The 25,794-nt window shown below is 40.7% G+C and overlaps 1 protein-coding gene across 1 annotated transcript in view; it reads right to left on the bottom strand.

Moving 5' to 3' along the window:
* Nucleotides 1–1,391: 1,391 nt before the first annotated feature.
* Nucleotides 1,392–25,794, bottom strand: part of FBN1 (fibrillin 1) — a 253,476-nt gene continuing 229,073 nt past the window's right edge. Inside the window, exons 60-65 of the mRNA XM_060149482.1 lie at nucleotides 20,173–20,289; nucleotides 19,779–19,907; nucleotides 18,892–19,011; nucleotides 7,153–7,384; nucleotides 4,424–4,598; nucleotides 1,392–2,687 (exon numbers count right to left, since the gene is read on the bottom strand). Coding sequence (XP_060005465.1) covers nucleotides 2,298–2,687; nucleotides 4,424–4,598; nucleotides 7,153–7,384; nucleotides 18,892–19,011; nucleotides 19,779–19,907; nucleotides 20,173–20,289 — 1,163 coding nt within the window. The 3' untranslated portion in view covers nucleotides 1,392–2,297. The remainder of the gene's footprint in view (nucleotides 2,688–4,423; nucleotides 4,599–7,152; nucleotides 7,385–18,891; nucleotides 19,012–19,778; nucleotides 19,908–20,172; nucleotides 20,290–25,794) is intronic.

Below are 25,794 nucleotides of genomic sequence, written 5' to 3' on the forward strand. Positions count from 1 at the left end.
AAATCCATTATTGAATATAATGCAGTTCAGGTTAAATGATCAAAGACATTTTCCATTTGCAAGCTGTTGTTTACCATATGCTATATATTCTTCTCTAACAATTTTAGTACACCTCCATCAGAGAACCACAGGCGCAGAGAGTCATTTTAACTTCCTAACCAAGGTACAAATCCCTTCCAAACTAGTCATTCGACTCGCTCATAACTGATGCTCAATAGAGATGAAAAGTTTTTGGATGGCAAAATAATAAATTAAAAAAAAATACTTTGAGATGTTCATGGCCTGTTAGTGGAAGAAAGCATCCTTGTCCACTGGCTGCCTAGACTGAAACACTCTAGTGACAAGGGAGCTCACCACATTGCAAGGAAACACATTCTCTCAATGGGTAGCTTGACAATTAGGAAGGTTAAGTGCTAAACTGAGCTTTACACCAACTGACCCTGGTTTTGTCTTCTAGAATATACCTACTCCATCTTCATTAGCCTAGTTTTCTGAATATTTTTTTTCTGTACGTGAGCCTCTCACCGTTGCGGCCTCTCCCATTGCGGAGCACAGGCTCGGAACACGCAGGCTCAGCGGCCATGGCTCACGGGCCCAGCCGCTCCGCGGCATGTGGGATCTTCCCGGACCGGGGCACGAACCCGTGTACCCTGCATTGGCAGGCAGACTCTCAACCACTGCGCCACCAGGGAAGCCCTTTGAAGATTTTTGAGAGGACTATTCTGTGTACTGTATGGTTTCTTCTCCATGCGGCAACCTCATTTCACTTTTATTTTCACTAGCCTTAAATGCCCTAAGGGCTTTTAAAAATTCATTATCAATTGAACAAGCTTAACTGTTAAATATTCAATATTGCTCTTAAAATAAAACAGCATTTTCAAATTATGACATTCAGAAAACAAGAGTTATAGCATTCAATTGGATTCAATTTGGGATTATCCCTTTGTAATTAGGCTAGCACTGACTAACAACAGATGTTTAGGGGAGAAAAAAAGGATGGAACGCCTAAGCTTGCCAGCGCTGTGTATATTTGAGGGGAGGGGGCATGATAAATTTTTATAATGGAACGCATGTGCTCTAAGACAATGAACTTGATGTTTTTAAGTACTGAAATCTAGTAGTTTAAAAGTCACAGGATTAATTCGGTCACGTTTTAGAAATAATGCTACAGTCTTAAATATCTTGTTGGTGAGAAATAACTCCGCTGTCTTGAATGAATAAAACAAAGGACTGACTCAAATATGTTAAATTTTCTTCTAGTGGTTATATATTTGGCACCTTTAGATGCTGTAACTAACAGATCCAGGATAGTTTAATTTCAGGAGACTTTATTTAGTCTCCAGAATGGCCCCTCCAATCCCACATCCACGCAAGAACACAAAGCCAAGGGGTACACTAAAAAAGAGACTGTTTTATTGTGTCATTTATGACATGGACCCCTTGTTGACAGGAATGGCCGAGGGTAATCTTGGCATATTGCACAGGTGTGATGAAGGATGCACTGGTGATCCTCTGGCTGCTGAGGCTGTTTCCTGGTCCTCCCAGACCTCCATGCATGTGTGGGCCAGTCACAGAAATTTCATTACCACTTGGTGTATACATTTAACAAGTCTTTGGTCTTAATAAGCACCATTACAAACCCTCACATTAAGGGCATTATTATTCTAGTTTATAAATGTTTCAATGATAAAAAATAGCACGATTACAGTATACACACACTTAATTTACATGTAATGTATTATACTCATAACTGAGATAAGCTACTGGACTAACTTTGGTTGATTGAAATTAATGAAGTATTTGAACTGAATACTTGTAATTTGGTTTCTAAGTTGTGTAAATATTACAGTGCATTTATAAATCTAGTTTGAGAATTTACTAGCACCAAATAGATATTATAAATGGCCAACCTAATACTTGTATTTGGAGAAGCAAAGTTTTACAATTTGAAAAAACAGAACAGTCCATAAATTGAAAGCACATTCCTGTACGTCTGCTAGAAGGATGGCACGTCAGCATGAATGGCCAACCCCCAGTGGAAATACATGTCCCAGTTTTCAAAAATAAACACATATGACAAGGTAGCTTAGCTACATACATGAGAAGCCTGAGAAAGTGGTTGTTTTGAACTAGGGTAGTCACCTGTACCTTGCTTTTGTAATACAAGAATAGTGCTTATTTATAGCAATTTACGTGGTGAAAGACTGTACCTATAATATGAAGATTCTGATTGGGGGAAAAATTCAGTTCTACCTATCTATCTTTGTTTTTTAATTATTTGGTCTCTGGATGGTGAATTAATGAAGCAAAATCTGAATTTTCATCTTCAGATTATCACCCAGTTCACCACTGAGGTAGTCTTTGTCATATTTATCTTCTAGCTGATTAAGTTCTTTCTTTTTATAAAGTGGACTACTACTGATTTGTAATGAATAGGTTCCAACCACTGGCTTCTTCTTTGTGAAGTGGAGGTAGCTGATCCCTTCCTTTTGGTTGATTTTAAAGAAGCCGTTTTCATTTCCAGATTCAATCAAGTATCTGTTGTGATTCGTCAGAGTCGTAAGGGCTGGAAGGAGTTCTAGGATTCGGACCTTGTTATTGATGTGGGAAATATTGAAAGCAAACACGGCTGTCTTCTCAACATCCCAGCTTGCAAGACTCACATTGGCTTCTATCTCAGGCTGATCCTGGAAAGACATATGGCAATGTGTTAAATAAAAGGTAAATATGCCACTTACTAAAGAAAAAGTGACTCAAATCTCACACTAACACAACTTTCTTCTCATGATGTATATACTATATTGAAAGTGAGTATTCATAAAATACTGCTTAAACCACAAATGTTAAATTGGCACATTTTTATAATATTAAAAAATAAACATGTCAAGGAGAGAGTTGAAATCACTTGTATTTGGCGGTCTTCTATTGCAGTGGGTCTCAAAGTATGGTCCCCTACCAACAGCATCAGTATCACCTGGGCATCTGTTAGAAATGCAAGCTCTTGGTGTCACCTGAGACCTAGTGAATCAGAAACCCTTCGGATGTTTTCCAGAAATCCGTTTTCTTTTCTTTTTTTTTTTTTTTTTGCGCGGTACGCGGGCCTCTCATTTTTGTGGCCTCTCCCGTTGCGGAGCACAGGCTCCGGACGCACAGGCTCAGCTGCCATGGCTCACGGGCCTAGCCGCTCCGCGTTATGTGGGATCTTCCCGGACCGGGACACGAACCCGTGTCTCCTTCATTGGCAGGCGGACTCTCAACCACTGCGCCACCAGGGAAGCCCCAGAAATCCATTTTAACAAGCCTTCCAGATGATTCAGATGTACACTCGAGTTTTTTTTTTTTTTTCTTCTTGGATATCTGTACATGATCTGCTTGCTTTTTATTTTTTAACATCTTTATTGGAGTATAATTGCTTTACAATGGTGTGTTAGTTTCTGCTTTATAACAAAGTGAATCAGTTATACATATACATGTTCCCATATCTCTTCCCTCTTGCATCTCCCTCTCTCCCACCCTCCCTATCCCACCCCTCTAGGTGGTCACAAACCACCGAGCTGATCTCTCTGTGCTATGCGGCTGCTTCCCACTAGCTATCTGTTTTACGTTTGGCAGTGTATATATGTCCATGCCACTCTCTCACTTTGTCACAGCTTACCCTTCCCCCTCCCCATATCCTCAAGTCCGTCATTTCCCAAACCACAGCAGATGCGTTGCAGCACTGATGCTAAGAAAGAACCAGTTTATTTCAATTTGATTCAGTGACGCAAAACCATCCCCACCGAAAGACACACCTATGAACCTACTTCCTGGCTCTGATGATCTGCTAATATTCAATGCTTTCCACTGGCTTCTTGCTTGCCTCTCTGGGACCACATGTGCTGGATTCTCCGGGCCTGCAGCCAGAGGTCTGGGTGAGTATCTGCATTTCTGAGTTGATGGAAAGGCTGCAGCAGCCGTAGGCAAAGAAAACCAGGCTGCTTGAGCTCCATGTTGTTTTTGTCTAGAATCCAAGTTCCCTCACACTCCACATGGCTGTTTTCAGTAGAGGAGTCTCTAGCTTTCAGAACTTGTCATCCCTGTGTAGGGAGAACTATGTCACTTCACTATTCTGCCCACTTGCTGTCCTGGATCTCAGACCTTGTCCTTTCAGCAGACTTTGGGTGGGTGTTTGACTTTCTTTTCGGCGAGACAGAGGAAATGAGCAAGTATGTGAAAACCTTCGAACGGCCACTCCCTAAAAGCAGCAAGAAACTCCAGAGAGCCCCACAGACCCTTGTAAAATACAGCCTAGAGCTCAGGGAATGTCTGGATTTTCTCCTCAGGGAGATTTTTCCCACTTTGGGGCACCCTTGGAAGAAACCATAGGCATCTGGAGGACCTTTCTGCAATAGGAGACATCAGGAGAAACCACCTTCTGACCTACCTCAATGTTGGAGGCATCTGTTTCATTTGCGCTTCTCCGCTTCCTGCCCCGTTTGGGGTAGCCGTTGATCTTACACTCATAACACGCCTCTGGGGAGAGGGAATTGTCATCCATTTCACCACTGACAGGTGGCTCTGGGTTTCCTCGGCCCATGCCCATTCCAGAAACACAGTGCCTATGGTAGAAGGGAAACAGATGTTTTTCGTTAGAATTGGGAGATGGAGGAGGGAGAGTTCTGGTGAAGCCTGGACCCCTCCCTAGTGAGATTCAGTCCTTGATTATTTGTCCACTGGACGATCGGTGGTTCTGAGAACAGCACTGAAGCCCCCGGTGTTTGGCCTCAAATTCTCAGTTACCTGGGTTGACTTAATTTCTTTTTACTGTCTCTCAAGGCCCCGTTTTGCATATTTATTTGTCCCTTCACTTCCCAAATGAAATGTGGCAGGTGTTTTGCTGTACTGCTGGGGAGGAAACGGGGAGTGGAAACAAGAGAAGAACAGAGGATGAGGGAGACCATGTGACTCGGGAGGTTCAATAAAAATGCCTTCTTTTTATGAAACAGGCTCCACATGAGTGAGAAAGGGATGAGACATCACTGTTCCGTTCCTTGCCCTCTTGCTGCTTAACTGATACTATCACTGCCACCTCCACTTCCACCACCACCGCTGTCACCAGCCTTCACCACTCCAGCTTCTGAGCAGTCTCTCCTCTCACTTATCCTCTAACTTATCAGACCCCTCACTTTGGCTGAAGCTCCTCCTGGAGATAAGAAGAAAGCGCTAGGTGACAACTGAGGTTGATTGAGATATAAATTGTGAGGATATGCAATGTATAAAATACACGTATCAAAGCTTGCCCAACTGTGGGAAATTGCTTCAAATCATTCAAAACCACTAGGTCCACTGGCTCTGACTCATGTGAGGCTGCATAAACAAACCCATGCCCAAGAGAAAACTAGTTCAGCTGTTTTTCTTTGCCTTTCAGTTTTTAAAGCCAAGTTATGGAGGGAGGCTTGCATGTTTCACAAGTACCTTGTTTTGTTATTCTGCTTACTATTTCATAGGCCACTTGGAATGTATTTACCAGGCTCCTCTTTCAAAATGTGTTGAAATATTTGAATGATTCTAAAAGAATCTTTGCATTGGGGTAGGGTCCACTCTAGTGACTCACGGAGGAGCCCAAACTGTTATAAATGGGTAGATCTCTACTACTGGGTCCACTACTGGGTCCATAATGTAGAACAAATACCGTTTTCTCTTTCTGTATTAGTTGATCTCTTCTTTATAACCCATGTTCCTTTATGCCTTTAAGATTCAAAATATAATGCCAATAAGAAGAAACTTTGTATTTTGCAGCAATTTCCAGGTTTCTAATATTTTCTGTAATCCTGCTGAGCCCGACACATTTCCTTGTCCTTTAATCTTGCACCATGAAATGTGCAGAAACAATAAAATGGATGAAATGATAAATGCTCATCCTGTATGTGTGTGCATTCACATAATGATTAAATTATTGGAAGGCAAACCCCAAATTCACAGGCTTTTGGCTCCTTTCTCAGAACTCCCTTCCAGTATTTTCATATCCCTGGAACACCACTTACAAGAAGTGTGACTATAAAGTCCCACTGGCCAGAAGCCAGTTTGGAGTGTCACAGTTTTTGCTGGGAAAATGGTTCTGGCATTAAACTTATAAAGAATGAGTCTACTGAGAGCCAGACACAAACATCTGGAAATTTGAGTCCTATTGCTGGCATTCTGTGTGCTTCCCATGAAACATTCTTTTACCTTCTACACACCCCAAAATGAATCACTTGATGTTTGTGTGTCAAGAAATCAAAGAACACAAAATTAACAATTGGATATATACACGTAAGTGTGTGTTGTGGAATATGTGACTTTGTGTGTGTGGGGGAGTATATATAAGTGTGTGTGTTGGTGTGTATATATATATGTGTATGTATATTTAATGTCTGTGTTCCTAATTAAAAAGTTAAAATTTGAGCTCCTTCACAGAGTAGCCAGAACCGAGACAACCAAGTCCAGATGAATTCAGTGGGGAAGAAGACCTAAACTTTGAAAACTTAACACTGACTCTTAAATTACTGAGTAGAATAAAAACGCATCTTTCCTGCCCCAGCTCTCACACACACAATGTGGTGAAGTATTCTACCTGGAAAATACAGTACTTCTCTTAACTCTTATATGTAATGCTATTTTGGCAATTTTGAATGTAAATTTAAGTCTGAAATGTAAAATACACTTTAAAACTGTAAAGGACTCCACAAAAGGTATCTTTTTGGTTTATCCTAACAGGAGCTGGATGAGAAGGCATTTTAAGTCAAGACAGAATCCTGCTTGCCCCAGGAGAAGGCTGCATCAGCAAAGTGCAGCCTGAGTCCAGTTCTGTCACGGGTCGCAGCCCCTGTATTTCCTGAGAGAGGAATCGCTTTCCAACAAGACGTGAAGATCAAGAGAATGAGACAGGTAAGCCATAGAGCGAGGTATTTACAATGTCATTTCATTATTTTGTTTGACATTCTATGAATGTCCAGAAAGCTAGATGTCCCCTTTCAAATAAAATAACCTAAAACCTTTGCAGCACTAATTGGAATTAACTCAAGAATCATAAAAAGTATGGTTCTACTCTACTAGGACAGGTCATTTTGAATTAAATATACTGAATTATGAATGAGAAAGCCTCCAACCACGACCATGGCTAGCAGTGCTTACCCTTGGCCTATTCGGAAGTAGCCAGGTGGACAGGCACAGAGGTAGCCGCCCTCGGTATTGGAACAGCCGTAACTGCAGGGGGCCTGAGAAGAGCCACATTCGTTGATGTCTTGGCACCCACCACTGAACTGTTCGTACTGGAAGCCAGCAGGACACATGCACTTGTAGCTCCCCAGCGTGTTGTGGCAGGAGGCTCCTCCGCAAATGTGAGCACTGAGGCATTCATTTTCATCTGCAGAAAAAACCAGAAGACACCGCATATGTGATACCAGCCAGAGGTTGCTATGGAGGTGTCTGGATCAGGCCACTTGCTGCCGGCCAGCTGGCCCTCCCCTAGGCTCTTGGGAAGGTAACACAGGCAGAGGTGGCTCCGGTGGGAAAGGGAATGAGAGAGAAAGATGTGGAAACAGGTGTGGTCTCTTGCCATATGGTGAGCGAACGTGGTTTCTGAGGTCAAGTGCACCAGGCAGAATACATTAGGGAGTGGCATTCTGAGGACCAGCAGACTCCAGTTCTCATCTGAAGCCAATACTTGTATGTTCTGCTCTACGGGAGCATCCCGTGTAGAACGTGGGGATGGTTCATGGCTAAGGTTCAGGGTTCAGGGTGGGAGGGCAGGAATCAGTTCTTTGCACCTTTGCTTCACAAGTGCCCACTAATAGGATGATTATCTCCACAGCAGAGATGAACCATATTCCTGGAGGCTGCTTTCTCAGTCTTCCTTTTTCAGGATGAGTAGGGCTGGCAAGGGCTGACACCCTGCAGGAAGTGTCGGCCCACTAGGACTTCATTTTCAAAAGTCCATAAAAGCCTCCAGGTGCTTGCCCTGGGGATGAGTAGTGTCTTCTGGTATGTCTGCTCCCATCTCTGAATGGGCCCCTTTATCCAAACCACCTCCTGCCCAGAGTCTGGGCCATGTCTAAAGCTAAGTATGGCTGGAACAGATTCAGTGCAGACTTCACAGGCAATAATTGGGGAAAACCTACAAGAGACACAGATGCTGCAGAACTAGCTACAGATAGGGACCGGCCAAGTCTGATGGCAATAAGTAGGAAAAAGAAATCTAACTTTAACAAATCAATTCAAAGGGAAGAAACCCCTCAAGTTTCTCATCATGTCTGATGTATACTTTTTTGAAATTTCCAATATATTTTTGTAGACCTGCCTTTGTAGGGCAGCACGGATGTTTGCTGGTAAGACATTTCTTAACTGCTAGAGCCCATTTTCAGGCATATGTTCGTATGAATGCATGTGACTGACCTTCTCCTCACTTAGCAAATACCTAATTCCAATGGAAGAGAGGAGGGGAAAGGCAACGAAAACTTACTAGATGCCTACTGTATGACAGTTGGGATACTAGGTACTTCACTCCATTTACTTAACCTGCCTAACAGTCACAGAGGTAGGTATTAAAATCCCTATTTTCCAGGTGAAGAAAGCAAGACTCGGAAAGCCCCACCAAGATCTCCTAGCAGCAGCCACAGGGCAGAGATGCACACCGAGGTCTGTCTGACTACAAAAGTCACGTGCTTTCCTTTATATCACAGTGTCTCTCAAAAGACTCACCCACATTTAAACTGGTCCTTTGTCTTTTACTTTTTCATTGGCTGAGGTAGATTCATTTTTCAAGAACAAAATTGTTTCTAAGAAAATACCTTTTTTTTTAAACTAGGAGAACAGGTGGGTAAAAACAGTGAGGGCAGGATACTTGCATATATATACATACACACACACACACACACATAATTCAGATTGCCTTCCACCCTTCCTTCCTCTCTTCCTTCTCTTCCTCCCCCTTCCTTTCTCGACCTGCCCCCCCCCCCACTTCTTGCCTGTATGTAGTTACAGAGAGAAGAAGGAGTAGATATACAATAAGAAAGCTATTGGTTGAGCTGCCTGCTATGGCTCAGTGCCTAGCTATGCATCTGTTTGAGATCCTTTATATTCCAAGGACTCTCAAGTACCCACCCAAGGTCACTTAGGTTCTAAGGTTCCTAAAACAAAATGATTCAATATGCCATCATCTGTGTTCTTTTTTCCCTTATTTTAAATTAGAGGTGAGCAGTGTGATAGAAACTAATGGAGACCATGGGCATCCAGGATGAATGAAGAACCGAGGGTAGTTGCTTTGGTGAAGGGAATATCTCTGGGCTGAATGTCTTCTCCTTGCCTCGCTTATCCACCTCCAGACTTCTCGCCTGCCCTCGGCTCTACAAGGCTGATCGGAATGGAGCATCCACAAGCTCCTCTCCTGTATCCTGAGCTTTTGGTTGGGCTCAGCCATCTGTTACCTGCTGGGACTCTGGCTGATAAAACCTCTAAGGTAAGGCATGGGTATATGCGGGGAAGACCTGTTAATACAGAGCTTAGATTTATTCTGTTTTGTTCCAAGGAGCAGAAATAGGACCAGTGGTTAGGAGTTAGTGGGAGAAGAGCTTCATCCTTTATGAAAAAGATATTTCTAAAAATTAAAGTTTTCTATGCATAGATTGGGCTGTCTTGGGAGAAGGTGAGTACCTTTCTAGGTTGGAGAGGGATTGATATGTTAGGAAACAGATCAGACTAGATCATTGCTAAGGTTCTTTCTAAATTTGAGTATCTCTGTTTTTAACTTGGAGTATCTTTTCCTGTTAAGAACTCTCCCTGTCCCCTTTTCACATTCTTTTCTACTTTATTTTACATTTTTTCCTCCCTGAGAATCTAATAAGTTGAAATTAAACTCGCTTATCTGGGTTGGAGAGATGGGGTAGAGTGGAGCACGGATTAAGATAAGAAATTGGCAAATGTTCAATGTTTACAGCTTGAAAACAATCTGTTTGTGCACTCACCCTTTCTTTCAATATACAAATACCATGATTTGTTTAACATGTTTTGCACTTTTCCTGACCTTTTTCATCCTGTGTGTGCACCCTGGAGCAAATGGCTCCACAAGGAATTTTTCTACACACCCAAATCTTTGTTTTATTCTTTCAGTTGTTACTTAAATTGGTGAGGGTTTTGCTCTTTTCATAAAAAGAGACAATTCTAATTTGAATGAAATAGGATTAGAGTCTCTGAAAGACACTCCTTAAAAGCAGATGGAAACCTACTTACTCTGTCCTCTAAATTCAAAGTTTCCAGCATCAGGCTCGCATAGTGTGTCTTAGCTGTGGTGTTAAGGGAGAGCCACTGGGAGAACTCCAAATGTAGAACAGCCTTTCCTTTACTCATTTCCTATAGGTCATGATGGGTCAGCTCCAACTTCAAGCTGCAAGTTTGATATTTTCTAGAAAGCAATGATATCCGTGGCCCTTTACCCTATAAACCCATCCATCTTCCAAGAGGGAACTTCTGGCTGCCTAGGAGCAAGGATCCAGGGAGGGCTGGTCCAAGAGATCTGCTCTGCATGGCTCTGGGGAAGCCATTCTGGCCCAAGGCAATGCAGTGCTCATTCTGGGTAAGTATAATTCCCAAGAAATATGAGACCAGTTTGAACTGGTATCTTCTGGGCATCAAAACCCCCAAACCTCTTCCCACTTTTTAAAAACTGAAATATAGTTGATTTCCAATAGTGGTAGTTTCACGCGTATAGCAAAGTGATTCACTTATATATATTATATAGGTCCATCCATGTTGCTGCAAATGGCAATATTTCATTTTTTATGGCTGAGTAATATTCCATTGTGTGTGTGTGTGTGTGTGTGTGTGTGTGTGTGTATCTATCTTCCTAAACCAATCATCTGTTGATGGGCACTTGGGTTGTTTCCACATTTTGGCTATTGTAAAGAGTGCTGTTATGAACGCTGGGGTGCATGTATCCTTCTGAATTAGAGTTTTCATCTTTTGGGGATATATGCCCAGGAGTGGGATTGCTGGATCATATGGTAGCTCTATTTTTAGTTTATTAAATAACCTCCACACTGTTCTCCATAGTGGCTACACCAATTTACATTCCTACCAACAGTGCGGGAGGGTTCCCTTTTCTCCACACATTCTCCAGATGTAGACTTTTTGATGATAGTAGACTTTTTTGGAGATAGTAGACTTTTTGATGATAGTCATTCTGACCAGTGTAAGGTGATGATACCTCATAGTGGTATTGATTTGCATTTCTTTAATAATTAACAATGTTGAGCCTATTTTCATGTGCTGATTGGTCATCTGTTTGTCTTCTTTGGAGAAATGACTATTTAGGTCTTCTGTCCACTTTTTGATTGGGTTGTTTGTTTTTTTGATACTGAGTTGTATGAGCTGTTTGTGTATTTTGGATATTAACCCCTTGTCGGTTTCATCATTTGCAAATATTTTCTCCCATTCCATAAGTTGTCTTTTCATTTTGTTGATGGTTTCCTTTGCTGTACAAAAGCTTTTAAGTTTGATTAGATACCATTTGTTTATTTTTGCTTTTATTTCTTTTGCTTTGGGAGACTGATCTAAGAAAATATTGCTACGATTTATGTCCAAGCATGTTTTGCCTATGTTCTCTTCTAGGAATTTCATGGTGTCATGTCTTATATTTAGGTCTTTAAACCTCCTGAGTTTATTTTTGTATATGCTGTGACGGAGAGTTCTAACTTCACTGACTTACATGTGGCTGTCCAGCTTTCCCAGAACCATTTGCTGAAGAGACTGTCTTTTCTCCATTGTATATTCTTGCTTCCTTTGTTGCAGATTAATTGACTGTAGGCGCGTGGGTTTATTTCTGGGCTCTCTATCTGTTCCACTGATCTATATGTATGTTTTTGTGCCAGTACCGTGCTGTTTTGATTATTTCAGCTTTGTATTATAGTCTGAATTCTGGAAGGTTTATGCCTGCAGCTTTGTTCTTTTTCCTTGGAATTGCTTTGAAAATTCTGGGTCTTCGGTGGTTCCATTATAAATTTTGGGATTTTTTTCTAGTTCTGTGAAAAATGTCACAGGAAATTTGATAGGGATCACATTAAATCTATACATTGCTTTGGGTAGTATGTCCATTTTAACAACATTAGTTTTTCTAATCCAAGAGCATGAGATATCTTTCCATTTCTTTGAATCATCCTTTATTAATCCTTTATTAATTCTTTATTAATGTTTTATAGTTTTCAGCATATAGGTTTTTCACTTCCTTGGTAAAGTTTATTCCTAGGTATTTCATTTTATTGATGTGATTTTAAACAGGATTTTTTTTTTTTTTTACTTATATTGTTGGTGTAAGGAAATGGAACGGATTTCTATATATTAATCTTGTATCCTGCTACCTTGCTGAATTCATTTATTAGTTCCAACAGTTTTTGTCTGGAGTCTTTAGGGTTCTCCATATAGAGTATCATGTCATCTGCAAATAGTGACAGTTTTACCTCTTTGCTTCCAATTTGGATACCTTTTATTTCTTCTATGATTGCTGTGGCTAGGATTTCCAATACTATGTTGAATAGAAATGGTGAGAGAGTGGGCATCCTTGTCTTTTTCCAGATTTTAGTGGGAAGGCTTTCAGCTTTTCACCATTTAACATTATATTGGCTGTTGGTTTGTCGTAATGGCTTTTATAATGTTGGGATATGTTCCCTCTATACCCACTTTGGTGAGAGTTTTTATCATGAATGGATGTTGAATTTTATCAAATGCTTCTTCTGCATCTGTTGAGATGATCATGTGGTTTTTGTCTTTCCCTTTGTTCATGTGGTGTAACACATTGATTTTGCATGTGAGCCACCTTTGTGACCTAGGAATGAATCCAACTTGATCATGGTGTATGATCCTTTTTATGTATTGTTGGATTCAGTTTGCTAATATTTTATTGAGGATTTTTGCATCTATATTCATCAAAGATATTGGCCTGTAATTTTCTTTTTGTGTAGTGTCTTTGTCTGGTTTTGGCATGAGGGTGATGGTGGCTTCATATAATGACTTTGGGAGTGTTACCTCCTCTTAAATCTTTTGGAATAGTTTGAGAAGGCTAGTATAAGTTCTTCTTTGTATATTTGGTAGAATTCCCCAGTGAAGCAGTCCGGTTCTGGACTTTTGTTTGCAGGGAGTTTTTTTCATTACAGATTCTATTTTACTTCTAGTGATTGGTCTGTTCAAATTATCTGGTCTGTTCAAATTATCTGTTTCTTCTTGATTCAGTTTTGGCAGGTTGTATGTTTCTAAAAACTTGTCCATTTCTTCTACGTTGTCCAATTTGTTGGCATATAACTGTTCATGGTATTCTCTTATGATTTTTTGTATTTCTGTGGTATCAGTTGTTATTTATCCTCTTTCATTTCTTATTTTGTTTCTTTGGGTCCTCTCTTTTCTTCTTGGTGAGCCTGGCTAGTGGTTTGTCAATTTGGGTTATCTTTTCAAAAAACTGGTTCTTGGTTTTATTGATCTTTTCTGGGTTTTTTAAAAATCTCTGTTCCCTCTCTGATCTTTCTTATTTCCTTCTGCTGACTTCAGGTTTTGCTTGTTGTTTTTCTAATTCTTTTAGGTGGTAGGTTAGGTTGTTTGAGATTTTTCTTGCTTTTGAGGAAGGCCTGTATTGCTGTGAACTTCCCTCTTGAAACTGTTTTTGCTGCATCCCATAGATTGTGTAAGTTTGTGCTTCCATTGTTGTTTGTCTCGAGGTATTTTCTGGTTTCTTCTTTGATTTCATTGTTAACCCATTGGGTTTTTTAGTAGCATGTTGTTTAGTCTCCGTGTGTTCATTTTTTTCCCCATTTTTCTTTCTGTGGTTGATTTCTCGTTTCATACTGTTGTGGTCAGAAAAGATGATTGAAATAATTTATATTCTCTTAAAGTTCTTGATGCTTGTTTTGTAACCTGGGAAGCGGTCTAGCCTAGAGAATGTTCCATGTGCGTTTGAAAAGAAGGTGTATTCTGGTATTTTTATTTTGGATGTAGTGTCCTGTAGATATCAATTAAGTCCAACTGGTCTGTTGTGTCATTTAGGACCTCTGCTGCCTCACTGAGGAAGATCTGTCCATTGGTGTCAGTAGGGTGTAAGTCTCCTACTATCATTGTATTCCTGTCAATTTCTCCCTTTATGTCTGTTAGTATTTGTTTTATATATTTAGGTGCTCCTATATTGGGTGCATGTATTATTGAGCATAATATCCTCTTCTTGTAGTGATCCCTTTATCATTATATAATGTCCTTCTTTTTCTTTATGGACTTTGTTTTAAAGTCTATTTTGCCTGATATGAGTATTCCTACCCCTGTTTTCTTGTCATTTCCATTTGCATGAAATATCTTTTTCCATCCCCTCACTTTCAATCTGTGTGTCTTTCTCCCTGAAATGAGTGTCTTGTAGGCTGCATATTATAGGTTCTTGTTTTGTTTTTTTTTTTGTGGTATGCGGGCCTCTCACTGTTGTGGCCTCTCCCATTGCGGAGCACAGGCTCTGGACGCACAGGCTCAGGGGCCATGGCTCACGGGCCCAGCCGCTCTGCGGCATGTGGGATCTTCCCAGACTGGGGCACGAACCTGTGTCCCCTGCATTGGCAGGTGGACTCTCAACCACTGTGCCATCAGGGAAGCCCTATGTTTTTGTTTTTTATCCAATCTGCCACTGTGTCTTTCGATCAGAGCATTTAGTCCATTGACATTTAAAGTAATTATTGAGAGGTATGTACTTAGTCATTTTAAACCTTGTTCTCCTGTTGATTTTGTAGTTCTTCTTTGTTCATGTCTTCTTTTTTGTTTTTCCTTTTGTGGTTTCATGGTTTTTTAAATATTATGTTTGAGTTTCCTTCTTTTTGGTTTTTGTGAATCTATTTTATGTTTTTAATTTGTGGTTACCCTGGTTTTCAAGTATGTTGACCCATAACTATATCTACTTGCTTTAAACTGATAGTCATATAAGCGCAAACACATTCTAAACAATCTACAATTTTTTAGTCCCCTCCTCCAAATTTTGTGATTTTGATGTCCTATTTTACATCTTCATGTTTGCTTTTGCTATTAATTGTAGATATAATCACCTTTACAACAATTTTTTGATTGTTTTTTAATCTATGTACTGGCTTAAGTGATCTTCAATCCTTTTATATATTTGCCTTTCCTATTGGGATTATCCCTTTCCTATAGATTCTTGCTTTTCTATTTAGAGAAGACCTTTCAATATTTCTTTTTTTTTCCTGGCTGCACCACATGGCATGCGGGAGCTTAGTTCCCTGACCAGGGATAACACTCATGCCCTCTGCAGTGGAAGCGTGGAGTCCAATAACTGGACTACCAGGGAATTCCCTCAATATTTCTTTTAAGGTAGGTTTAGTATTGCTGAATTCTTTTAGTTTTTGTTTATCTGAGAAATTTTTTCTCTCTCTTTGTATTCTAAATGATAATGTTGCCAAGTGTAGAGTATCTTAGGTTGCAGGTTTTTCCCTTTCAAGACTTTGATTATATCATGACACTCCCTCTGGCCTGCAAAGTTTCTACAGAGAAATAAGCTGAATCTTTCTCTTGCTACCTTTAGAATCCTCTCTTTAACTCTTGCCATTTTAATTATGATATGTCTTAGTGTGGGTCTGTTTAGTTTCATCTTGTTTGGGACCCTTTGTGCTTCCTGTCCCTTTAGGTTTGGGAAGTTTTCAGCCATAATTTCTTCAAATACACTTTAGATCCCCTTCCCTCTCTCTTCTCCTTCTGGAACCCCTGTTATGTGTAGATTGGCACACTTTGTATTATCTCATAGGCCCCATATGTTGCTTTCATTTTTTTCACTTTTCTTTCTGTCTGCTGTTGTGATTGGGTTATTTCCATTATTCTGTCTTCCGGATCACTTATTTGTTCTTCTGTGTTATTTACTGTGCTATTCATTGCTTCTAGATTGGTTTTTATCTCAGCTGTTGAGTTGTCTAATTTTGCCTGGTTCCTCTTTATAGTTTCTAGTTCCTTGTTTAATCTTCATTTCTATTGATAATCTTTATTAATTCTTTAGCATTTTTCTTACCTCCTTTTTGAACTTGGGTGTAGTAGACTGGTGAGGTCTATTTCATTATCTGTTTTTTCAGGGGGGGTTCTCTTATTCTTTTAACTGGGAAGAGTTCCTATGCTTTTTCATTTTACTTAACTGTTTCTCCTAAATTCATAGAGACAGAGAAAGTGATCTACTCTGGTCTTGAAGGGGTGTTTTCTGTGGGAGCATCCCTTTGTAGACTGTGTGATTCCAATATTTTTGGTGAGAAGGCTATTTATGGTATGGATGCCAGCCACGTCTTTCCTCAGAGTGTGCTGGCCATTCTTCCTTAGACAGAGGATGTGCTTGGTGTTGTACATCCATAGCCTGCACTGGATGTTGGATGGGGCCTCCTTTCTGCTCTGTGGCTGTCACAGCCCCGTCAGGGTGGTGTCTGCTCCACAGCTGTTGGAGTAGAAGCCCTGAGGGTCAGGTTTGGTCAGGCTCCATTGCCCTTGAGTGTGTGCTCTGTCCCAAAGGAGGTGACTGCCGAAGCAAGTAAGGCCCACGTGGTCACAGCAAACCTAAGTGCCACCCATGCAGGTGTCCATGGTTCTGCTGAGAAGCAGCCCAAGGTTGTGTCCCTTTCTGTTGTGTTCATCCCAGACCTAGTGCTAGGCTGTGGTGTGGAGTGGGCTGCTGCTGGAGGCCAGGGTGCTGTGGCTGCAGGAATCGAGGTGGTTGTGCTACTGTGTGGAACCTGGACTGCCTCTGTGATAGGCCACTCTGAGGATCTGCCCACCCCAGATCCGGCTCCAAGCTGTGGGGTGGAATGGGTGGAGATGAGTGCTCTTGCCAGGAAACCACCTCTGCATACTCCTTTCCAGGGCCTGTCCACCCAAGTCACGCGTTTCTGTGGCACCACCTGGTGTGTGTGCTGACAAAATCCACCACGGCCAGACCCTCCCCTGCCTGAGATTCAGCACTTAGTCGCTGCTTCTACTGGCAGCCCAGCCCCACACTGAGTTTCAGACTGAGAAGTGTGGCAAGCTGGCAGCTGTCTGTGCTGGTCTCTCTCCACCCTGACTGCTAGCAAGCCGGCACGTGTGCACTCCTCACGAGCAGAGTCCAGTTCCCTCCATCTGTCCCAGCAGACCTCCCAGCAGGCAAGGAAGCTCCTCAGGGTGAGGGCTGTCCACGTGGACCTTCCCTCCTTCACAGATCGTCCCAGGGGTTCCAGTCGCATCCCAATGCCTTCTTTTTTATTTTATTTTTTCCACCCTACCCAGCTTCATGGAGATCTTTCCTGCCACTTTGGTCGAATAAGAAGTCTTCTGCCAGTTTCCAGTTGGTTTTCCGTGAGAGTTGCTCCACATGTAGACGTATTTTTGATGTGTTTGTGGGGGGGAGGTGAGCTCCACATCCTCCTATTCTGCCATCTTCATCCTCCCCTCTCTTCCCACTTCCTAATAGACTCATTCTTCTGCAAGTCCCAGGCAGGAGATGATCTTCATGGGGCCAAAATAGAATCTCCAGGCAACGAGGACATGACCTGGCTATCTCTACTATTTCTGGACTGAGTGTAGGAAGAGGAGGGTTAAGGCCCAGCAGTGACAGACCTCACCTCTTTTATACTCTTCTCCACAGCTCCAGTTTCATTCAAGGGACCTATGTAATAAGGGCAGATAGGCTCATATGCTGGGTATTGAATCAACAAAGCTCATGCTGGAAGTTCTGTGAACAATGTCAGAAACTGGTGATTAAAATCCAAGACCTTCCTGAGCTGATAACAAAGGGCTTTTGATTAAAACCAGACAGCTAATCCGCAAGCTGTGCAGCCTAAACTCTAGCACTGTGGTCATTTTAGCCAAGACTACTCACCTCTGCAAAACTGCATCTTGTAAAGAATCAAACCAGATGAGAGAGACACGCGTTTGATAAATGAACACGTACCAAATGTGTCTTCATTTGGAGTAAAGTCAAGCGTTGCAATGTGGAGCAGCCACCCGGAAGGCAGTTGCCCTTTGTTTTTGCTAAGTAGGGCTCTGTAGCCAAGAGAGTGGCAGCCAAAACAGGTCACCAGAGCACAAAGCTTGCAGTGCTACTTGCTGAATGAAAAAAACAAGCAAACAAGTGAAGGTGACGCTAGAAAGGCAGCCCTAAAACATTAAGAGCCTTGGGTTCTAGCTCTGGTCCTGCCACCAAAGAACCGGTAAGGACAGACTACCTTTCCTTCCTGGGCTTCTAAGCCTTCATCAGTAAAACAAAGGGCTTGGGCTAGATGGCTTGGGGTCCCTCTAAATTTGCAATGTTGGGATTCTCTGATGTGCATTAAGAGTTATTTTCCTATGATACTGTGGAATCAAAAATGACAGCTTCAATTTAATGGGAGATTCTAGGGGACTCCCTTATTATTCAAAGCAAATTAGCAATCCTGAAAAAAACTTTCTGTGTTTGCTGCTTGCACTCTGCCCCAAAGATGTATAGCACTCAATGGAACCACTTCTGCGTCTTCTGGCCAAAAGTTGCTCATAACAGCCTCTCGCTGGCTGATAAACTACAGTCAGAAGCAGGATTTTGTTGGCCTCTAAGGTGAAGAGAACTCCATGTGGGCTGATGACTAGCAATGAAGCAGGGGAGAGCAAGGGGATATTGGGAGTCAAGGAATTCTGGGGACATTTCATTTCAAACGCCCTCAAAATACCCTTTATCATGATTATTTTTTTTTCTTAGTTTGCTACTTTGCAAAGGCTGTGACTTCCTTCTGGATTCAACAGGTACGGACGGTTTGAAATGGTATTTGTTGCTTCAATGACAAGTTGGAAGTTTTTAGAAAGAAAGCAGTTTTCTGACTCATAGGAGCTGATAGCAATTCATCTTGTGAACAAGGGAAAACTACTTGCCGACACACTGGTTCCATTGGTAGTGCTGGAGATAGCCCTGGGGGCAGCTGCACCTGTAGCCGCCGATGATGTTCTGGCAGCCATGCTGGCAGCGATGGTTTCCTTCGCACTCGTCCACATCTGAAAAGGAAGGCAGAGTCGCCTTTAAGTCACATCAATGCTTGTCTCAGAGGTGTTCTCTGAAGCAACATTTATAAGCATATGAAAGTGAAAGGCGATTTTAGTAAGAAATCTGATCCTTAAAAACTTATTCTACCACCAAAAACTTCAAGAATATCTACTCTGGAGCTTTTGATAAGTCCAAGGAAAAAAACCATTCATCTATCCCTGGTAAAGTCCACAAATAAAAATGACGAAGAAACTAATGCAAGGCACAAGAGCACTGTGAGACAGCCGTGTAAATTATTTATATTTCCTTATTTGTGCCAGAATTAGAAAGCAAAATGTCAGTACAGAAACAAAATCCTAAAAAATATAAGTAACACATTTAATCCTATACTAGCAGAAGAGCCATTCCTCATATATTTAATCCACAGTGAGGGAATCCTTCTAAGACTCTGGATCCAGTGACTAGAAAATTAGTCAAATTCAGGAATCTAGCTATTTTTCTGGACTGGGTCATTCCCTATTAGACTAAATGAACAACTGAGCGGGAAAAGTCTTGTTATATTCAGGAGAAGCATGTGTTATGGACACAGTCAAGCATGAGACAAAAGATGGATCTCTAAGATATGGGACCCGTGCGAACTAGAGAAAACGCTTCCCATCTTCAGCTGGCTACCTCCCCTGTGCTCAGTTCTGATGTCTCATAGAGGATGATGCTGCAGGTGTTCATAGGCCCCTCCACAAGGACCGACCAGCTGGGTCAAGATAAGGGCTCCACGCACCTTCACAGCTGGCACCGCTCTGATCAAGTGAGAATCCCCGCTGGCATTCACAGGTGAAGCTTCCAGGAGTATTCTGGCAAATGCCCTTAGACCCACACAGGTTGATGTCAGAGGTGCATTCATTGTTATCTGTCAGAAGCAGTGGGGGAAAGGAGAGGGTGAAACTTCCCCGAAGCTGTCTTTGTGTTGTTTTAAAAGAAAGAAAGAAGGGCGATTTGCTCAGAAAAGGCCAATAACTTTTCACATACACGCATGCACACACACAGAGACACACATACATGTACTCACATATTTTTTTGAGTTTTATCTTCTCATTCCAACAGCAGAAGTGCTCGAAAACAATCCCTTAGAGGAATAGTTGTACTCCATATAGGATTTTTCCCCTCCCACTTACCAATGCAGGCAGTATGGTGTTGGGTAAATCCAGGAGGACATTTACATGTGAAGCTGCCAATGGTGTTAACACACAGGAACTGGCAGTTGTGCTGCTTAGTTGCACACTCATCAAGATCTATAAGAAAATGCAAGATGGGCATTGGAATTGAGCTGAAGCCCAGGTACCTAGAAGCTGCCCTAGGGAGCAGCTCTGAGTTTTCTTTTCTACATCGCAAATGACCTGGTCAGAAGAGAGCCACAGCAAATGGCTAGGAGGAACCCAGGAGATAAGGGTTTGAAAGATAAAGCATGGTTTCAATTCAGACCAAAAATGCATTTCTTTGGGGATCCAAGAAAAACCCATTCCCTTTAGTTATAGGAATGCAGAAATTTCTCAGCAAAGAAATGTCCAATAAATTATAAAATTTAAATGAATTACAAAATGAAATAAAAGATTAAGGATTCTCAAAAATTTCCAAAGCACTGAAAAGATCTATTCAAGTTAAAATATAAAAAGAAATGTTGGGCTTCCATGGTGGCACAGTGGTTAAGAATCTGCCTGCCAGTGCAGGGGACATTGGGACACCAGGGTTTGAGCCCTGGTCCGGGAAGATCCCACATGCAACGGAGCAACTAAGCCTGTGTACCACAACTACTGAAGCCCGTGAGCCACAACTACTGAGCCCACAAGCCACAACTACTGAAGCCCGCGCGCCTAGAGCCTGTGCTCCACAACAAGAGAAGCCACCACAATGAGAAGCCTGCACACCGCAACAAAGAGTAGCCCCCGCTCGCCGCAACTAGAGAAAGCCCGCCTGCAGCAATGAAGACCCAACACAGCCAAAAATAAATAAATTAATTAATTAATTAAAAAAAAAGAAATGTTGAGGGTGGAAATGAATTTCTCTGCTTGGTTCTTTCCTGTTTGCTGTTTTTAATCTTCTCAAATGAGCTGGTCAACCAGGTCAAACCAAACCAAACTAACTTTTTTGTTCAGATTCTCCTTTGGATAAAACAAAATTGAGTAATCAGGAAGGAAACAAAGGAAAGAAAAAAAATCATTCTGATAAGCCAATAGCATTTTTTTAAAGACTGCCTACAGTATTTATCCAACATTATTTTCCACTTCTCAATAAAATCCTCCGCTTTGACCAGGCCTCTTTCCTCACTGCCAGAGCTTCTGGCTCTTTCTGAACTCCATAGCTATTTTAAACCTTTAAGAGATACAAAGTGTGTTCCAGCTTTTAGTTGAATTTTAATTAAAAAAAAAAAAGAAACTGCAGAGAATTTAGGAATCTATCGGCCTACCTTCCTTCCTGCCTGGCTCTCTGCCTGCCTCCCTCCCTTTCTTGTGATCTTCTTTTATCACTGTATACAGAGCTGTACTTGGAGCTGCAAATCAGTGCCAGTTCCTGGCTAGACTAATATCTGGAGTGGACCTGAACTAAAGAACTGCCCATATTTCTCCCAGTGCTGACATCTCTTAAAAAGGAGCCAATCCTGTGCTCTTTCCATTGCTGGGGAGTTGCTGTTTCTGCTTTTCTGGTTTCTGCATGATTGGCAGCTGTATGTCTCCTGCCAGCAGGTGGCCTCCCCTCTCTATGACCCCAGGGGACTTGCTAGAGCACCATCACACGGTTGCTGAAGCTTACCTGCAAACATGTGAGGGGGACAATTCAGTGATTAAAAAAAAAATTTTATTTCATATTGGGGTATAGTTGATTAACAATGTTGTGTTACTTTCAGGTGTACAGCAGAGTGATTCAGTTATACATATACATGTATCCTTTTTCAGATTCTTTTCCCATTTAAGTTATTGTGGAATATTGAGCAGAGTTCCCTGTGCTATAGAGTAAGTCCTTGTTGGTTGTCTATTTTAAATACAGTAGTGTATATATATCAATCCCAAACTCCCAATATCAATCCCATACTCCCAATTTGTCCCTCCCACCCACCTTTCCCCTTTGGTAACCATAAGTTTGTTTTCTAAGTTTGTCTGTTTCTGTCTTGTAAATAAGTTCATTTGTATGTTTTTTTTTTAGATTCCACATATAAGCAATATCATATTGCTTATATTGATAAGCAATTGATCATATTGAAATATTTGTCTTTTTCTGTGTGACTTACTTCACTTAGTATGATAATCTCCAGGTCTATCCATGTTGCAGCAAATGGCATTATTTCATCCTTGTTAATGGCTAAGTAATATTCAATTGTATATATGTACCACATCTTCTTTATCCATTCCTCTATTGATGGACATTTAGTTGTTTCCATGTCTTGGCTATTGTAAACAGCGTTGCAATGAACATTGGGGTGCATGTATCCTTTGAACCATGGTTTTCTCCAGATATATGCCCAGGAGTGGGATCGCTGGATCACATGGTAGTTCTATTTTTAGTTTTCTGAGGACCCTCCATACTGTTCTCCATAATGGCTATACCAATTTACATTCCCACCAACAGTGTAGGAGGGTTACTTTTCTCCACACCCTCTCCAGCATTTACTATTTGTAGACTTTTTGATGATGGCCATTCTGACTGGTGTGAGATGATATCTCATGGTAGTTTTGATTTGCATTTCTCTAATAATTAGTGATGTTGAGCATCTTTTCATGTGCCTCTTGGCCACGTGTGTGGCCAAGGGGTACATTTCTCCATTTCTCTTTGGAGAAATGTCTATTTAGATCTTTTGTCCATATTTTGATTAGGTAGTTTGTTTGTTTGTTTGATATAGAGCTGCATGAGGTGTTTGTAGATTTTGGAGATTAATCCCCTGTTGGTTGCATCATTTGCAAATATTTTCTCCCATTCTGTGGGTTGTCTTTTCGTTTTGTTTATGGCTTTTCCTTTGCTGTGCAAGAGCTTTTGAGTTTAATTAGGTCCCATTTGTTTATTTTTATTTTTACTTCCATTACTCTAGGAGATGGATTGAAAATTATGTCAAAGTGTTCTGCCTATGGTTTCCCTTAAGAGTTTTAAGGTATCAAGTCTTACATTTAGGTGTTTAATCCATTTTGAATTTATTTTTGTGTATGGTGTTCAAGACTGTTCTAATTTCATTCTTTTACATGTAGCTGTCCAGTTTTCCAGGTACCATTTATTGAAGAGACTGTCTTTTCTCCATTCTATAGCCTTGCCTCTTTTATCATAGATTAATTGACCATCAGCGCATGGGTTTATTTCTGGGCTTTCTATCCTGTTCCATTGATCTATAGTTCTGTTTTTGTGCCAGTACCATACTGTTTTGATGACTGTAGCATTGTAGTATAGTCTGAAGTGAGACGATACTTGATTCCTCCTGATTCCTCCAGCTTCGTTTTTCTTTCTCAAGATTGCTTTGTCTATTTGGGATCTTTTGTGTCTCCATACAAATGTTAAAATATTTTGTTGTAGTTGTGAAAAATGCCATTGGTAATTTGATAGGGATTGCAATGAATCTGTAGATTGCATTGGGTAGTACAGTCATTTTGACAATATTGATTCTTCCAATCCAAGAACATGGTATATCTTTCCATCTGTGTGCGTCATCTTCGATTTCTTTCATCAGTGTCTTTTAGTTTTTGGAGTACGGTTCTTTTGCCTCTTTAGGTAGGTTTATTCCTAGGTGTATTATTCTTTTTGATGCGATGATAAATGGGATTGTTTCTTTCATTTCTATTTCTGATCTTTTGTTGTTGATGTATAGAAATGCAACAGATTTCTGTGTATTAATTTTGTATCCTGCAAATTAATAAATTCACTGATGTGCTCTAGTAGTTTTCTGGAAGCATCTTTAGGATTTTCTATGTATAGCATCATGTCATTTGCAGACAGTGACAGTTTTACTTCTTTTCCAATTTGGATTCCTTTTCTTTCTTTTTTTTCTCTGATTGTTATGGCTAGGACTTCCACAACTATATTGAATAGAAGTGGCGAGAGTGGACATTCTTGTTTGGTTCCTAATCTTAGAGGAAATGCTTTCAGCTTTTCACCATTGAATATGATGTTAGCTGTAGGTTCATCATATATGGGCTTTATTATGTTGAGGTATGTTCCCTCTATGCCTAATTCCTGGAGAGTTCTTTTTTTTTAAATCATAAATGGGTTTTGAATTTTGTCCAAAGATTTTTATGCAAATCTATTGAGATGATTATATGATTTTTATTCTTCAATTTGTTGATGTAGTGTATCACACTGATTGATTTGCACATATTGAAAAATCCTTGCATCCCTGGGATAAATTCCACTTGATCATGGTGTATGATCCTTTTAATGTATTGTTGGATTTGGTTTGCTAGTATTTTGTTAAGGATGTTTACATCTAAGTTCATCAGTGATATTGGCCTGTAATTTTCTTTTTTGGAGGTATCTTTGTCTGGTTTTGGTACCAGGGTGATGGTGGCTTCATAGAATGAGTTTGGGAGTGTTCCTTCCTCTGCAGTTTTTTTCTAACAGTTTCAGGATAGGTGATAACTCCTCTCTAAATGTTTGATAGAATTTGCCTGTGAAGCCATTTGGTCCTGAACTTTTGTTTGTTGGGGGTTTTTTAATCAGTTTCAATTTCAGTGCTTGTGATTGGTCTGTTCATATTTTCTGTTTCTTCCTGGTTCTGTCTTTAGAGATTGTACCTTTCTAAGAATTTGTTTCTTCTAGGTTGTCCATTTTATTGGCATACAGTTGCTTGTAGCAGTCTCTTATGATACTTTGTATTTCTGTGGTGTCAGTTGTAACTTCTCCTTTTTCATTTCTAATTTTATTGATTTGAGCCCTCTCCCTTTTTTTCTTGATGAGTCTGGCTAAAGGTTTATCAATTTTGTTTATCTTTTCAAAGAACCAGCTTTTAGTTTCATTGATCTTTTCTATTGTTTCTTCATCTCTATTTCATTAATTTCTGCTCTGATCTTTTTGATTTCTTTCCTTCTACTAACTTTGGGTTTTGTTTGTTCATCTTTCTCTAGTTGCATTAGGTATAAGGTTAGGTTGTTTACTTGAGATTTTTCTTGTTTCCTGAGGTAAGACTGTATTGCTATAAACTTCCCTCGTAGAAATGCTTTTGCTGCATCCCATAGAGGTGTTGGACTGTTGTGTTTTCATTTTCATTTTCATTCGTCTCTAGGTATTTTTTGATTTCCTCTTTGATTTCTTCAATGATCCATAGGTTTTTCAGTAGCATATTGTTAAATATTTATTTGGGTGTGCCGTGTCTTAGTTGTGGCACATGGGATCTTTGTTGCTACTTGCGGGATCTTTTAGTTGTGGCATGCAGGATCTTCAGTTGCACCATGTGGGATCTAGTTCCCTGACCAGGGATTGAACCTGGGCCCCCTGCATTGGGAGTGCAGAGCCTTAGCCACTGGACTACCAGGAAATTCTCTAGTAGCATATTGTTTAGCCTCCACATTCTTTTAGTTGATTTCTAATCTCATAGTGTTGTGGTTGGAAAAGATGTTTTACATGATTTCAATTTTCTTAAATTTACTAAGGCTCACTTTGTGGCCCAGCATGTGATCTATCCTGGAGAATGTTCCATGTGCACTTGAGAAGAATGTGTATTCCGTTGCTTTCAGATGAAATGCTTTGTAACTATCAATTAAGTCCATCTGGTCTGATGTGTCATTTAAGACCTATGTTTTCTTACTGATTTCCTGTCTGGATTATCT

This window comes from Lagenorhynchus albirostris, chromosome 1, assembly GCF_949774975.1.
Source record: "Lagenorhynchus albirostris chromosome 1, mLagAlb1.1, whole genome shotgun sequence".
In the NCBI taxonomy this organism is placed as follows: Eukaryota; Metazoa; Chordata; class Mammalia; order Artiodactyla; family Delphinidae; genus Lagenorhynchus; species Lagenorhynchus albirostris.